This window comes from Astatotilapia calliptera, chromosome 2 (genome assembly GCF_900246225.1).
Source record: "Astatotilapia calliptera chromosome 2, fAstCal1.2, whole genome shotgun sequence".
Lineage (NCBI taxonomy): Eukaryota > Metazoa > Chordata > Actinopteri > Cichliformes > Cichlidae > Astatotilapia > Astatotilapia calliptera.
In genome coordinates this window covers 20079880-20092049 of record NC_039303.1, presented here as the reverse complement: position 1 = coordinate 20092049, position 12170 = coordinate 20079880, and the positions used below count along the sequence as shown (strand labels likewise).

At 40.8% G+C, this 12170-nt stretch overlaps 1 protein-coding gene and 1 long non-coding RNA gene across 3 annotated transcripts in view; one reads left to right on the top strand and one right to left on the bottom strand.

The window, feature by feature from the left end:
* The window catches only part of LOC113033118 (matrix-remodeling-associated protein 5), a 29832-nt gene extending 21688 nt beyond the window's left edge, over positions 1-8144 (bottom strand). Inside the window, exons 1-3 of one of the 2 annotated variants that reach the window (XM_026186508.1) lie at positions 7465-8144; positions 544-669; positions 316-452 (exon numbers count right to left, since the gene is read on the bottom strand). In XM_026186508.1, the coding sequence (XP_026042293.1) occupies positions 316-452; positions 544-630 (224 nt within the window). In that variant the 5' untranslated portion in view covers positions 631-669; positions 7465-8144. Of the gene's footprint in view, positions 1-315; positions 453-543; positions 729-7464 lie in introns of those variants that run through there. The other variant, XM_026186517.1, reaches the window with a different exon arrangement.
* A 2959-nt stretch (positions 8145-11103) lies between these two features.
* On the top strand, positions 11104-11582 carry LOC113033114 (uncharacterized). The gene is made up of 3 exons (XR_003274001.1): positions 11104-11134; positions 11212-11360; positions 11442-11582. It is a non-coding gene; the product is annotated as an uncharacterized LOC113033114 (long non-coding RNA).
* Positions 11583-12170: the final 588 nt, after the last annotated feature.

The following is a 12170-nucleotide window of genomic DNA, read 5'->3' as shown; positions in this document are numbered from 1 at the left end:
GCATGATGCCCATGCAAGATTATCGCAGATATAGCAAAAAGTGACGAAAAACTGCAAAAAGTGGAGAAGTTAGGGCAGAGCATCCAGCACGGCAGCCGACCTCACCGGCGCCATTACACAAGAGAGGTTAAGATTTAAGATTAATGTCATTAAAACAATTGTAAATATTTATCATGACTTGGTTTGCGAGGCAGCTCGATCATTAGTTACAGAAAGAAAACAAGACCATGGCATTCCACACGGCTTCATGTGTTTAGTTTTCTTCCCCTTGGACTGACATTTGGTAATTGTGTCTTAGTGTGTGTGGGATCTTACCCCAGGTTCAGCCGCTCTGTGTCCTTAGGAAGAGTTTTTGGTATACTGGTGAGGTGTCTGAACGTACAGTGGACCTCTCTGACACCTGGACAGCTGCAGCTCCGGGGGCAGGATGGGACGGTGTGGACAGGAATGATCTAGAGGAAGTTTAAAGGAAGAAATCTATGGAGTGATATCAGGCAAATGTAGAAATTCAGAAGACAAATGGGCCTCTATACATTTTTTTACCATTTGCCACAGCAGTGATGAAAGGAGCAGGGAAAACCACGCTGTAGCCAGGCTGCGGGCGACCTTGGCGCACCACCACAGTGCCATGACTGGATGGCTGTTTGACTGATCACGTCATGAACACACCTGTTGGTGCAGATTTGTGTTAACAAAAAGATCTCTCGCAGTGCCGTGTACCTTACGAACATGATCACATAACACACTCTTTTCTTTATATTGATCCGTGTGCGGAGTAGATGATATTGTAGCGGAAACCATCAGACTACCACACTCTTGCTTAGCGCATGCTGGAATGGACTGCTGATAGAATAAGCAGAGCAAAAATCCTTAAATAATGAAGGATGCAATACAGCAGATTCTTTGGCCAACTACAGTCATGGGAAACAGACAGATTTCACAGGAACCCCCCCCCCCCCCACACCCACACACACACACACACACACACACCAAGTACAGTGCTCCTGCTTGCACAGGAGTTCAGAAGGAAAGTAGCAGCCAGCTGCTCTAATCAAACTCACTTCATTAACTGATCCCCTATAAAAGCTGAAGTTTTGGCATTTTGCTGGTTTGGACCATTCAGGTTTGTCTTAATGCAAAGCCCGAATCTGGAGAGGATGTCCCAGCAAAGTCACCTGAAGGTCTGAGAAATGCTCAGAGAAACTACAACAACTTCACCTCAGACTCTGCAGGCCTCTGCTAGCATGTTAAATGTTAAAGTTAATGACAGTGCCGTTTGAAGTTTTTAGTGCCTTCTAAGTTTTTGAATCCTTTCTCACCCTTTCTCGTTTTACATTTAGATTTCATTTGAGATTTAAGGAGCTATGATGAAAGTAAAAATGTAAATGACCATAATGTCTCTCAAATTAAATCGCATCAGTAACCGTTTCCACAAGCCCAAGGTGATGGAAGAGACAGAGGAAAGAACACCGGTAGCATTCAAAGCATGAGAAGCAGTGAGAAAGGAAATGAGAGTCGTGAGAAAAAGTTCTTGTCGTGCCAAACTATTCAGCCTCAAGGTGGACGAAACATCCTGGAGAGGTTAGTGCACTTGGTTTAATCCTGTCCGTCACCACAGTAGCCTGTAAATCCTCTCATAACCAACATAGTCGTGTAAAAACAATGGCTGCACTTGGTTTTAATATTTTAATAAGTCACCTCAAATAAATAGAACAGGATAGAATGAAATACAATAAACAGTGGAATGGAAAATAACTACTTAACACTGGAAACTTGTCAGCCGTAGCTCGCTGCAGTGCCAGGGCGCTTGGCAGCCATTAGCCTAGTTTAAACATGCTCCTTTGAGAACAATACATGCCAATTACATACAACCAAGCACAATAAAAACACACACACACTGAATCCCACGTGCACGTGATATTGCTACATAGTTAGCCAAGATACAAATAAAGGAAAAGAACAGATAGAACCAAACATCGCGAGCATATTTTAAGTCATTTGAGGCCATTTAAGGGTTTCTAGTTTCCTTGTGTGTCTCTGTGCTCTCGTCCCTCGAAGGCAGGCTGATTCATCTAACAGCTGGTTGTGTGTGCGTGTGTGTTTGACAGGAGGTCCTACAACGTGAAATTTGATTTTTTATTATCATTGCAACACAAATCTACAATCGTGCACTTCTCATTTTTCTTGCTACTACAGAGGTCAGGTCATCATCACCTGGATTTAGTCATGACAGTTTTAATCAAAATAAAGAATCTGTTCACACACAAGCGGGAAAAAGACCTAAATGGACCGTTCTGTGTCAAAAACAATATTTTTCCCCTTTTGTAGTTAAAATAAAACATTCTGCATGATTTTGACGTTCCAGGAATAGTTAAAATTTCATAATAACAAGACTAAACGACCCAGCAAAGTATATCACTCGTAGTGGGAAGAAGCTGTAGAGACCTACGTCTACATGTTGTAGCTGTGATGGGGCAGTCTCGCCTGATCATGGGGGCTACTCCTGTTTATGTCTGCGTAGCTGCTGGTCTCTCGGTTTAGCCCACGTGTCTAAGAATGCACAAGTCGGAGTGAAATGGAGTGTTAAACACCAAACACTCCATTTCAGCCATTGTGAGCTTCTGATCTATGCTTCTTGGCCTTTCATGTTTTTGCTTTTTTCCACACGTCTTCCTCTTTGCGGTGACTTCTGCTTTCCGTCCAAAGCGACTTATTGACCAATTTAACCTACACAAACTTTTTCAAAGACCACACACGAGTACATCTCATGGACCTCTGCATTGGCTAAGTTTTCTAAATCATTCCCTCTGTGTCGCCAAAGACCTGCAAAAAAGCGGATACAACCGTGGGAACGTGAATTGGACATCTACAGGAAGGATGTCAAACTCGTTTTACATGGTGGGTCACATACGGTCCGCTTTGATCTTAAGCTGCCCGACCCGTGACACCCCCTGTTCTGTCAGCATAAAGACTTCTAACCACACATTTAATCCTTAAGCTATGTCCCTATAAGAACATGAAGGCCATTTTCAACAGTACTTCTAGAGTTTTTCTACATGATAAAGAAATCCTGCTGTTGGTTTAAATTGTAACAAATAAATGTGCAAAACTAAAGGAAACAAAAAAGATAGAAGACCCATTGTGACAGACAGACACTTCTATATTAGATTATTAACAAAACAGTTACTTAATTACTTTTTTATGACAAATTATTCTATGCCCTCCCTCTCATTTTTCAAATCTGTCCAGTGGGCCAGATTGGAGTCTTTGCTGAGCCAATTCTGGCCCCCAGACCTTATGTTTGACACCCCTGGTCTACAACCTTGCCATGAGGCTTTTGAGCCCTGAAATATCCTGCTCAGTCTGAGTATGATAGCAGCAGTTTGGGTTACAGGGAAAAATGTGTCCTCCACGAAGAGTTCAGGGGCTACGGAAAATAATCTCTGGAGCTTTGGGGTCAAGTATGATATCACAGTATTCACAATAAATGTCCACGTAGCTTCAAACATCCATTCTGTGCTTTCAATGACATGTTAAAAGCAGTTTTGTTACAGTTTATTGGGTGTTACACATACCTGAGCAGCAACTTCACGTCATAAAACTTAAAAACTAGGAGCCAGTTTCATCGACAGCTCCTGCATAGATTTTATAGTCCAGTAAAGGTGTCCGTTTGGTCTCAGTCTCCAATGTGAATGGATATGCTGATCACAGAGGAAAAGAAGAAAGGGTAAAGAAGTGTTTTACCCTTTCTTTAACACCTTTAACATTTCTCTGCCAGAAAACGCTGGAAACAAAAAGTAAAAGCTGGAAATTAAAGTGTAAAGTGAGAGAGGGCAAGAGGTCAATGAAAGGAAAAAAATACAAAAGAGAAGAAGATTAAAAAACAGAGGCATGAGAAAACACACGAGGAGATGAGAAAAGGGTTTCCCTGAACTATGCAACCATAAAGCACCTGTTTCAGGCTTCCTCCCGACAGAGATTAAATGCATATACCTCCTGAAAGGGGCAGAGCACAAAACTCTGTTTCTTATCAATTTCACGTGTTTCCTGGAAAAAGGTTTTTTCTTTATATCACTGCCAAAATACATCAATCTTTCCTTTATGTCTTTGTATATGGTCATGCTGTCTTATAGCCATTCAGTTCTTTTCATCTCCACTGCACTTTTAAACACCTTGAGTGAATGAAGCAAAGAAAACTATACTGTAACCTGTAAAGTTGGTTTTCTATTTAGGTCAATAGAAAACCAACTTTGCTAACACTTTACACTTCGGCACATGGATTATCCTTGTGTGGAGTGTGCAAAGAAACTCTATATAATACGCCACTTGGCTTCTTTTATGAGATGTTACTTTTCCCGAATCACATAAAGAGTTTTTTTGTTTGTTCAAACACGAGGTTTGTGACCACTAACTACTTGATGTTAACTTGTAAGATCACAGCTGTACGGCCCCAGTCACACAGGCCTAGAGACTGTTTCAAGACCACCCAGCAAACACTGGTCACAAGGGAGAAATGTGGGAAAACACTCCTTGTGATTGCTTTGGTTCGTAGCAGATTGCTGCTCCTGCTTAGCAGAGGTGACAAAAGTGCAGACATTCTCTACTCAAGTAGAAGTACAGATACTACTGTGAAAAGCAAAGTAAAAGTTGAAGTACTGACTCAACTTCTTTACGCCAGTAAAAGTTAAAAAGTGCAGGCTCTGAAAAGTACTCAAAGTAACAAAGTAGATCCTTGAAGGACAATTCTACCACATATTTTTATGCCAATCTAACTGAACCTTGTGCTACATTAATGCAATAATAAATAATATTAGTAGATGGGAATACAACTTTTATTTCAATCTAAATTTTATTCTAATAAAAGAATCACGTACAGGCTGTGATCAGCTGACCTGCTGCTCTTTGTGGGTGTACACATCTGAATTCAACCAGATGTTAGCAGATGTTTTATGAGTCGTCCTGGCTGATTTCCATCCTCTACACTGACAGTCCACTGTTTATGCTGTCTTTATACTTTACACTATACAACCAACTTAACTTCAAGTTCATCTCTGCCCTTTATGTAACCTAACTCTGACCATGAACACCACAGCCACTCTGCACTCTCACACACACTTTAAACCCAGCACAGCACAGCAAACTAACCTATTTATCCTGCAGTAAGCTGTAGAGTATTTTCATGAAACCTTTAAAAAAACACAGTTACTCTGACACAGTTTGTTTTGTTTTGTAAATACTAAAACAAAACAAATGACTGTTTCTATTTTGTTAGACTTTAGATATTAACTGAACAGAATTCACATTCTTGTGTACAAACATCTTCTTCCCAGTAAGTACAGGATAGAGGTCCAGACAATATTCATAAAGAGCAGATGGTGAGCTAAGAAAGGGGACAATAGAATATTTCCTTATGGAGCAGAAAGGATGGTAAGCCAGCGGTCATTCAACATCAAAATATTTGCTAGCGACTTCTCCTGTGTACTGGTGGAATGTATCGAATCAAGGTATCAGCAACTCTCGACATCAACACTAAGCTTTAGTCAGTATTCAAAGTCAACACATTCCAAGGTAGTTACTATATATCCAAGATGTGCAATTGCAAAAGTACTTTGAGGTGCTTTTCTTATGGCGTGATAGGCTAGAGTTTTAGTTGAACAGATGTGGCGACAACAGTAACAGAGTCGGGTAGGCTCATTGCTTTTCAGTGCAAGTAAGCTACTGAATGTAGTTTACAGTTTCCTACTACAAGCAAGTCTTTAGAGCTTGTCATACTATATCTCCCAGCCTTAATTGTGTTGTTAGGGTAAAAGTACTGTTAGCCAATGATCCGCCACTGAAGACTGATCAAAAGTCAGATCCCTCTCACTTTGATTATTCTTTTAAGAATGCCGGAGTAGGGAAAAATACATCATGTGACGGAAGCTGCGGTGGAACAGTGGGACCATTTTTGCACCTACAAGTCTCCATGACTTGGACATTTGATCTTAATACAACATATGTTAAAACCTCACTGTTTTTGTTTTGTTGTTGTTGTTGTTTTTTGTTTTTTTTGTTTGTTTTTGTTTGTTTGCTTCTTGCTTTTGGTTGCTGCATCTTTGTATTTGCTGTTATAAAATGCAAAATCTAACAAATACTTGAATTATAAAAAAAAAAAGAAGAATGTCGGAGTAAAGCCAATACATCTTTATGTCAAAAGCATTATGCTGACAGTCAGCCAAGTCACAGCTGCTTTATTCAAGATAACACATGTCAGGAGAGGACTACAATATGATTCCCACATGTTTTCCATGCACGTCTGTAGGCCTGCGATCATGTGCTGCCCATATATCCTCATTCAGAAATCTCTTTCAACATTATGTACCGAGTGTTGCCATTAGATACTAACCCTGTCTACATAAGGTCATCTAGCAATTATAATGGTTACATTTACTGATTGATGTTGCGGTTATGATTCTTTATTAACGCCTAATCAGCTCATAAGGGAAGAAATGGTAAATGGACTAGAACGTACGCAGCACTTTTCTGTTCTACCTGAGCGCTCAAAGAACTTTATGCAACTTGCCTCATTCACACAGGCACTGTTTGCTATGCTTTTTCTGCCTAACATTCACACAAGTTCACACCACGATGGATGCTTTGCCTCTTGAGCTACAGCAAAATGATAATTGAATGTGTGTATTGCACAAAAAGGCTCTATGTTGGTTTTGCTACTATGAAGGTTGAGAAGAAAGTTTTTGTTTTGGTTTCCCTCCAAGTACTAGGTGTAAATCTCTTATAGTTTTAGCTTAGCATGTGGATGAAGGGAAGCTTAGCTGACTTTACAGCTAATCTAAATGCTGTTGTTGCGTCTTTGTAGAGTGTAGAAGTCTTATTTCTGAAAGCTGGTCCTCATTAGTCATTAAAACAGAGCCGTTTCTAACAAATACTAAACTGTGTATTCATGTTGACCGTCTGTTTGCCTGAAGTGCTCATTTGTACCAGTATGATTAAAATGCATGTTGCCAAAGGACCCGGTTATAGTAAACAAAGATTTGGTCTCACATAAGTCTGTCTCGCACATAGTAAATCATGTATAAACGTTTGCTCTTTGGACACCTTGGTGGGCTGTGGGCATGCATGTCACATTATTTATGTGAGAGCTAATTCACAGCTTTATTAAGACTTGTGGACAAAAGAATGGCAAATTTAATTCTATACAAGCCAACAAACAGATGAATTACTGTGACACTGGTGGCCAAAGCGGCTCTAAAACGATCATGTTTACTGTCTTTGGACTCTTATTAGACAACGTCCAATTGTTAAACATAGAAATTAAGAGTCAACAGTCACATTTCAAACCTCTTAATTGGAGAAAATTACAGTCAGTGTTCTACGTAGAAAACGGCATCCTGAAACTTCAACTCAAACAACTGCATCTGGGAGCATTTAACAAGTTCTCATTAGGAAAAACCACCAGAGACTCACCTGAAAATTCCTCTAGAAGATGGAAAACATAAACAGCTTTAGTACAAAATAGACAAAGTCCTTTGTTTTGGCTGCAGGATACAAAGCTTTACAAGAAAACCAGGTGTAGACAAGAAAAAAAGGATCCAGTTGATGTTCTAGTCCTGATGATGTTTGCTGATTTGTAAAGCCACCAATGTCCCGAGGTCTGAGAAGGAGGCAGTAAAAGAGGGGATGGAGCGCTCTGTCTGTGTGTGTGTGTGGATTAGTTTGACCCTCTGCTGGTCTCTGAGGCATCTGGATTTCAGTTTAACTGCTTTTCCATTTTCCCGTGCCTTTCTGTAACTGTGCAGTCAGGAATGCTGCTTCTCCATCCCCTTCTACACCTACGCTCCCTCCTTCACCTCCTTTATTCATCTCCTATTCCACTCTGTCTTTAACCATTCCTCGCTATTCCCTCTTTGAGGCTCGACTTCCACTTCATGCAGACTGTCCTGGTAGAAACAGATCACTTTCTTTTCCTTTTTGCTGTTTTCTGTCACTCCTCCATCTGTCTTAGTTTTTACTCGTCTCTCTATCGCAACATTCTTTCTCTGTTGTCTCTGCCTGTTTTTCTCGTTACACCCTTTCACCTTTCCAACGCTCCCTCTCTAGCTTCCTCCCCCCTCCTGAGGTATATTACAGTGTGTGAATGCATATTAGCCAATTATCATAACCTGTCCACAGATATCGAGCCTGCGGCTACACACGCCGACTCTCTCTTTGCAGAACTTGGCAGGTATTCAGTGTTATTCATTTGATCTGCCTAAATAAGATTTACAATGAATTAAACAAGATGGGGACATTTGAGCTGTTTAATTGTGCCTTAAGCCCTGATGCTGTATGAAATACCTGCTGTTCTAACACTGTGGCACCGTACCTGCGCTCTGTTGACACAGCCGTTTTTACAGGCCTGAAGACAGAATTTTCTTTTTACCTCATAGAAACATGAAGTCTGGACTGCGGTACACCTTGGCTAAACATGAATATTAGATGTGTTATGTAAACTGTAATAGATTTGATCTTATTGTTACTATTTGGAAAGATCTAAGCAACTAACTAAACACGTCAATATGAATAGGCCTTTTGTTGCAGAGCTCTTTTGTTCTCCAGCCCCTCCTATCATTTCACTCTTATGTAGTTTACTTCACCTAGCTTAGGCCAATAATGTGAGGTTTAAAAGTGCAAGCTAAAGCTTGTAAAACACTCAGAGAAATATTTTGCTTTCTGTTCTCTCCACCCCACCTCCCTGCATTCCTCCATTGGAGAATATTATTCTTATTATACTCAAAATTTCTCCTGTCCATGAACTTAGAATCCAAAACTGAAGCCACACAGTACAAATAATTACATTTACGAGGGGGCTGGGTCTTGACTTTATATTTTGTGCAGTTTTTTCATCAGTTTTTTCTTCTTGGAAAAACTGAAAAACATTTCAAGAAGCAAACAAACAGGAACGCTGCTGGAACGATGAGCTTCTGAGGACATTAGTTTTATAATAGCAAAGACTTCTTCATCTCCGATGTACAACTTGTTTGTTTCATAGTATTAAGTTATTGTATGGATACAGCCCGTTTGGGTACAAAGTTTTTTGGCAAGTTTGCAGCTTCGGGCTGGTAATTGACACCTAAGCCAAATCTAGTTACTAAGCTAGGCCTCCTTGGTTTTCTCTTAGTTTTAGTGCATTCTTATTATGTTTATGGCATTCTGTGCAATTAACTGTACTAACATGTTTCAGTGAGTAAAATTCTATAATTTATTTGCTTCTTTTATTGCATGCATTGCAGCGTGAATTAGCGGGTATTGAGTGCTAATGCTAGCAAGTTTGGTTAGCCGATGCACTCTGTTGTCTCATCTAATCAAGCTTATTTCTATTGCTAGAAATCCAAGATGGTGACAGCCAGTACATAATTTGGGCAATAAAGTTATTCTCAGAAATTTAATGTTGTCCTTGAAGCGTGTGTTGTTGCCAGGTAATGTTAACATTTAGCTGTGCACACGCAGACATACAACTGTAGGTCTACATATGTGTAGCTCTGCTCAGAGAGAAAAGTACAGGGACTTCCAGTATCAAGAGAACACAGTGAAAAAATGCTACATAAAATGGCCTTGAATGATTCAACCTACCTTAATTAGTTAACACGAGTGGATGGATATCAGCTACAGTAAACGGGTAAAATGTAAAATGTTAAGCTGTAATGTTTCCCCATTTCTTCTATAATTTTTTTAACCTTAGGTATTGTAACATATGTTAAAAAAAAACTAACAGGAAAATACTATATGTTAGCACATATTTATTCTCAGTCCCAGTTTCCATATTATATTATTTTAGCCATATTTGACAAACTATAGAGCATACCAAAATATGAAGTGAACTTTTTGTCTCTATTTGCAGTATTTTTAAATTATTACTATTAAATTTGTTGTTTGGGTTTTTTTCTATGCATCCCAGAGTAAGTACATTCATTTCTACTTTGCCAATCCTCGAGTATCTCTAATCAAGAAATAGCTATAATTTTGCATCACTCTTTAATTTCTTCATTTTTCTATCAACTGCACATGTGCGCACACATGCAAACACATATTTCACTCGTTAGCTTATCATACTAATGATAGTCTCTGGTGCCAGTTCCATTCCGCCAAGTCTCCCCATTATTGTTCTGTCACTTTCTTTAATCAATACATAAAAAAACGTTTTTGACGTTCTATTTTTTCCCTTTCTTAATAATTTTTAGATGTGTGTGAGATTTTATTTTTTCCAGCTCATCTTCAGCCATTTAAAATCTTTTTTTTTCTTATTTACCAGTTGCGGGAATGTCCTAGGAGACACTTGTCTGACCATGTCGGAATGTGATGCGTCTCACACCCACACATAAAACGCTATGGAAAAAGACCTTCAGCAAAATGCTGTTTTCCCATCACTGGGAGCATTCTCTGCCTCGGTGTAGGATTTCACTTGTTTTCTTTGTCTATTGAGACTCTCGGCCAAAGACTTCAGATTAAAGCTTTGTTATTCTGTCTTAACTTTTGTATGATGTTCTGGTGATCTTCCTCTCTGTTCCTGGAGCAGTAATCCCGTAAGCTCTCAAGTTCTCTTTCTTTGTGCTTCACCTAAACACCTCTTATATGTCTATAAGCCATTTTCCCTTTCTCTTTGTCTCTTTGCCCTATAATACACTCCTGTAGACTAAGAAAGTGATTACACACATTTGAAAAGAAGTCTCTAGTGTATTTGTAATAGGTTTAGTGGAGGGGAGGCTCTGTTCTACATATTATCAGGTAGATTATTCACTTGTTGACTGTGGTTTAGCTGATGCTGTGATTCAGCTGCTGGGCTCCATACCAGTTTTTAAAAAAAATTTTTTTATTATCATTATTTTAATTTTACAGCTCCAGAGAAGGTGGAATTGTCCAATGACAGTGTCAGTAGGTGCTCTCAGATGCAATCTGGCTCTATAAGCATATATGGTGAGGCAAAGTGATATCAGTGTCATGGTCCGCGGCCCGGCGTCCGAGGTGCTGATGGGATGCCCACTCCCGTGGGCGTGGCTGCTAACTCCACACCTGCATCCCATCCCGGGCGATCACCAGGTGGACTATTTAATCCTGCCCAGCCTGCTGCTCCACGCCAGTCCGTAGTCGTCCTTCAGCGGTAACGTACACCTGCGGGAAAGCCCTTATGTAAACCTATCCATGTGAACTAACACTAACTCTGCCTTGTATACTCAGATCACAGCTCGGCGTGTTTGAGCCACCAGCCTGTCCACCTGCCTGTCCGGAATTTGGATCACAATCAGCCCCAGCCGCCTCGACCTTTCTGAAGCTTCTCCCCACGGACCCTCACCCCTCCCTCCGGTTCCCTCGGCCCCGCTATCATCGTAAGACGCGTACTCTACTTCCCCTCGTATGCTGCCGTTTTCCCGCACCCCAATAATCCTTTTTTCCTTTTTCTGTTTCAGCCTCCCACAGTCCCGCTCTCGGCGTTCCTGCGCGATTCACCTCCCGGTCCCTCGGTTTTTCTGGTTCCGTGCGGTTTTTTTCCCTTCTACCCTCCCGGGACACCCTCAGTTATAATAAAGTTTATTTTTTGTTCTCTCGTACCGCTGTGTGTGTGTGTTCTGCTCCTGGGTCCAGCTTGTGCGTGGAACTTCGGTTCATGACAATCAGGTGTACAATAAAGTAGGTGAATGAGAATATTCAATTTTTAAACAAAAATATAAAACATAAACATAGTTTAGTAAGGCTGTAAAGTTGGAGCACACTCTGCGGTTCCCCTTCTTAAAGATTGGCAGATCGGGATGGTGGTTCCCATCCAGAGGTAACGCCCCTGATCTCCACGTAACATTGTAGAGGTGTGTCAACCAAGACAGCCCTACAATATCCAGAGCCTTCAGGAAGTCAGAGCGACCCAGGAGCCCTACCACCAGCGAGTTGTTCAGTGACCTCATTGCTGGAGATAGATGAGTCGTCCCCAGACTCTGCTTCCTCTACGGAAGACGACCCAGTGGGATTAAGGAGATCCCAATGGCGGTGGCCTGATGAAGTTCTCAGTCGAAGTCAGCAGGTAGAGCCATCATCTGGTTTGGGGGTTACCACCACCACAGGCCCCAACCACCTTGTGGTCACAGCTCAGCAGCTTCAGCACTGGAGATGCTGAACATGGTCCATTCAGACTCGATGTCCCCAGT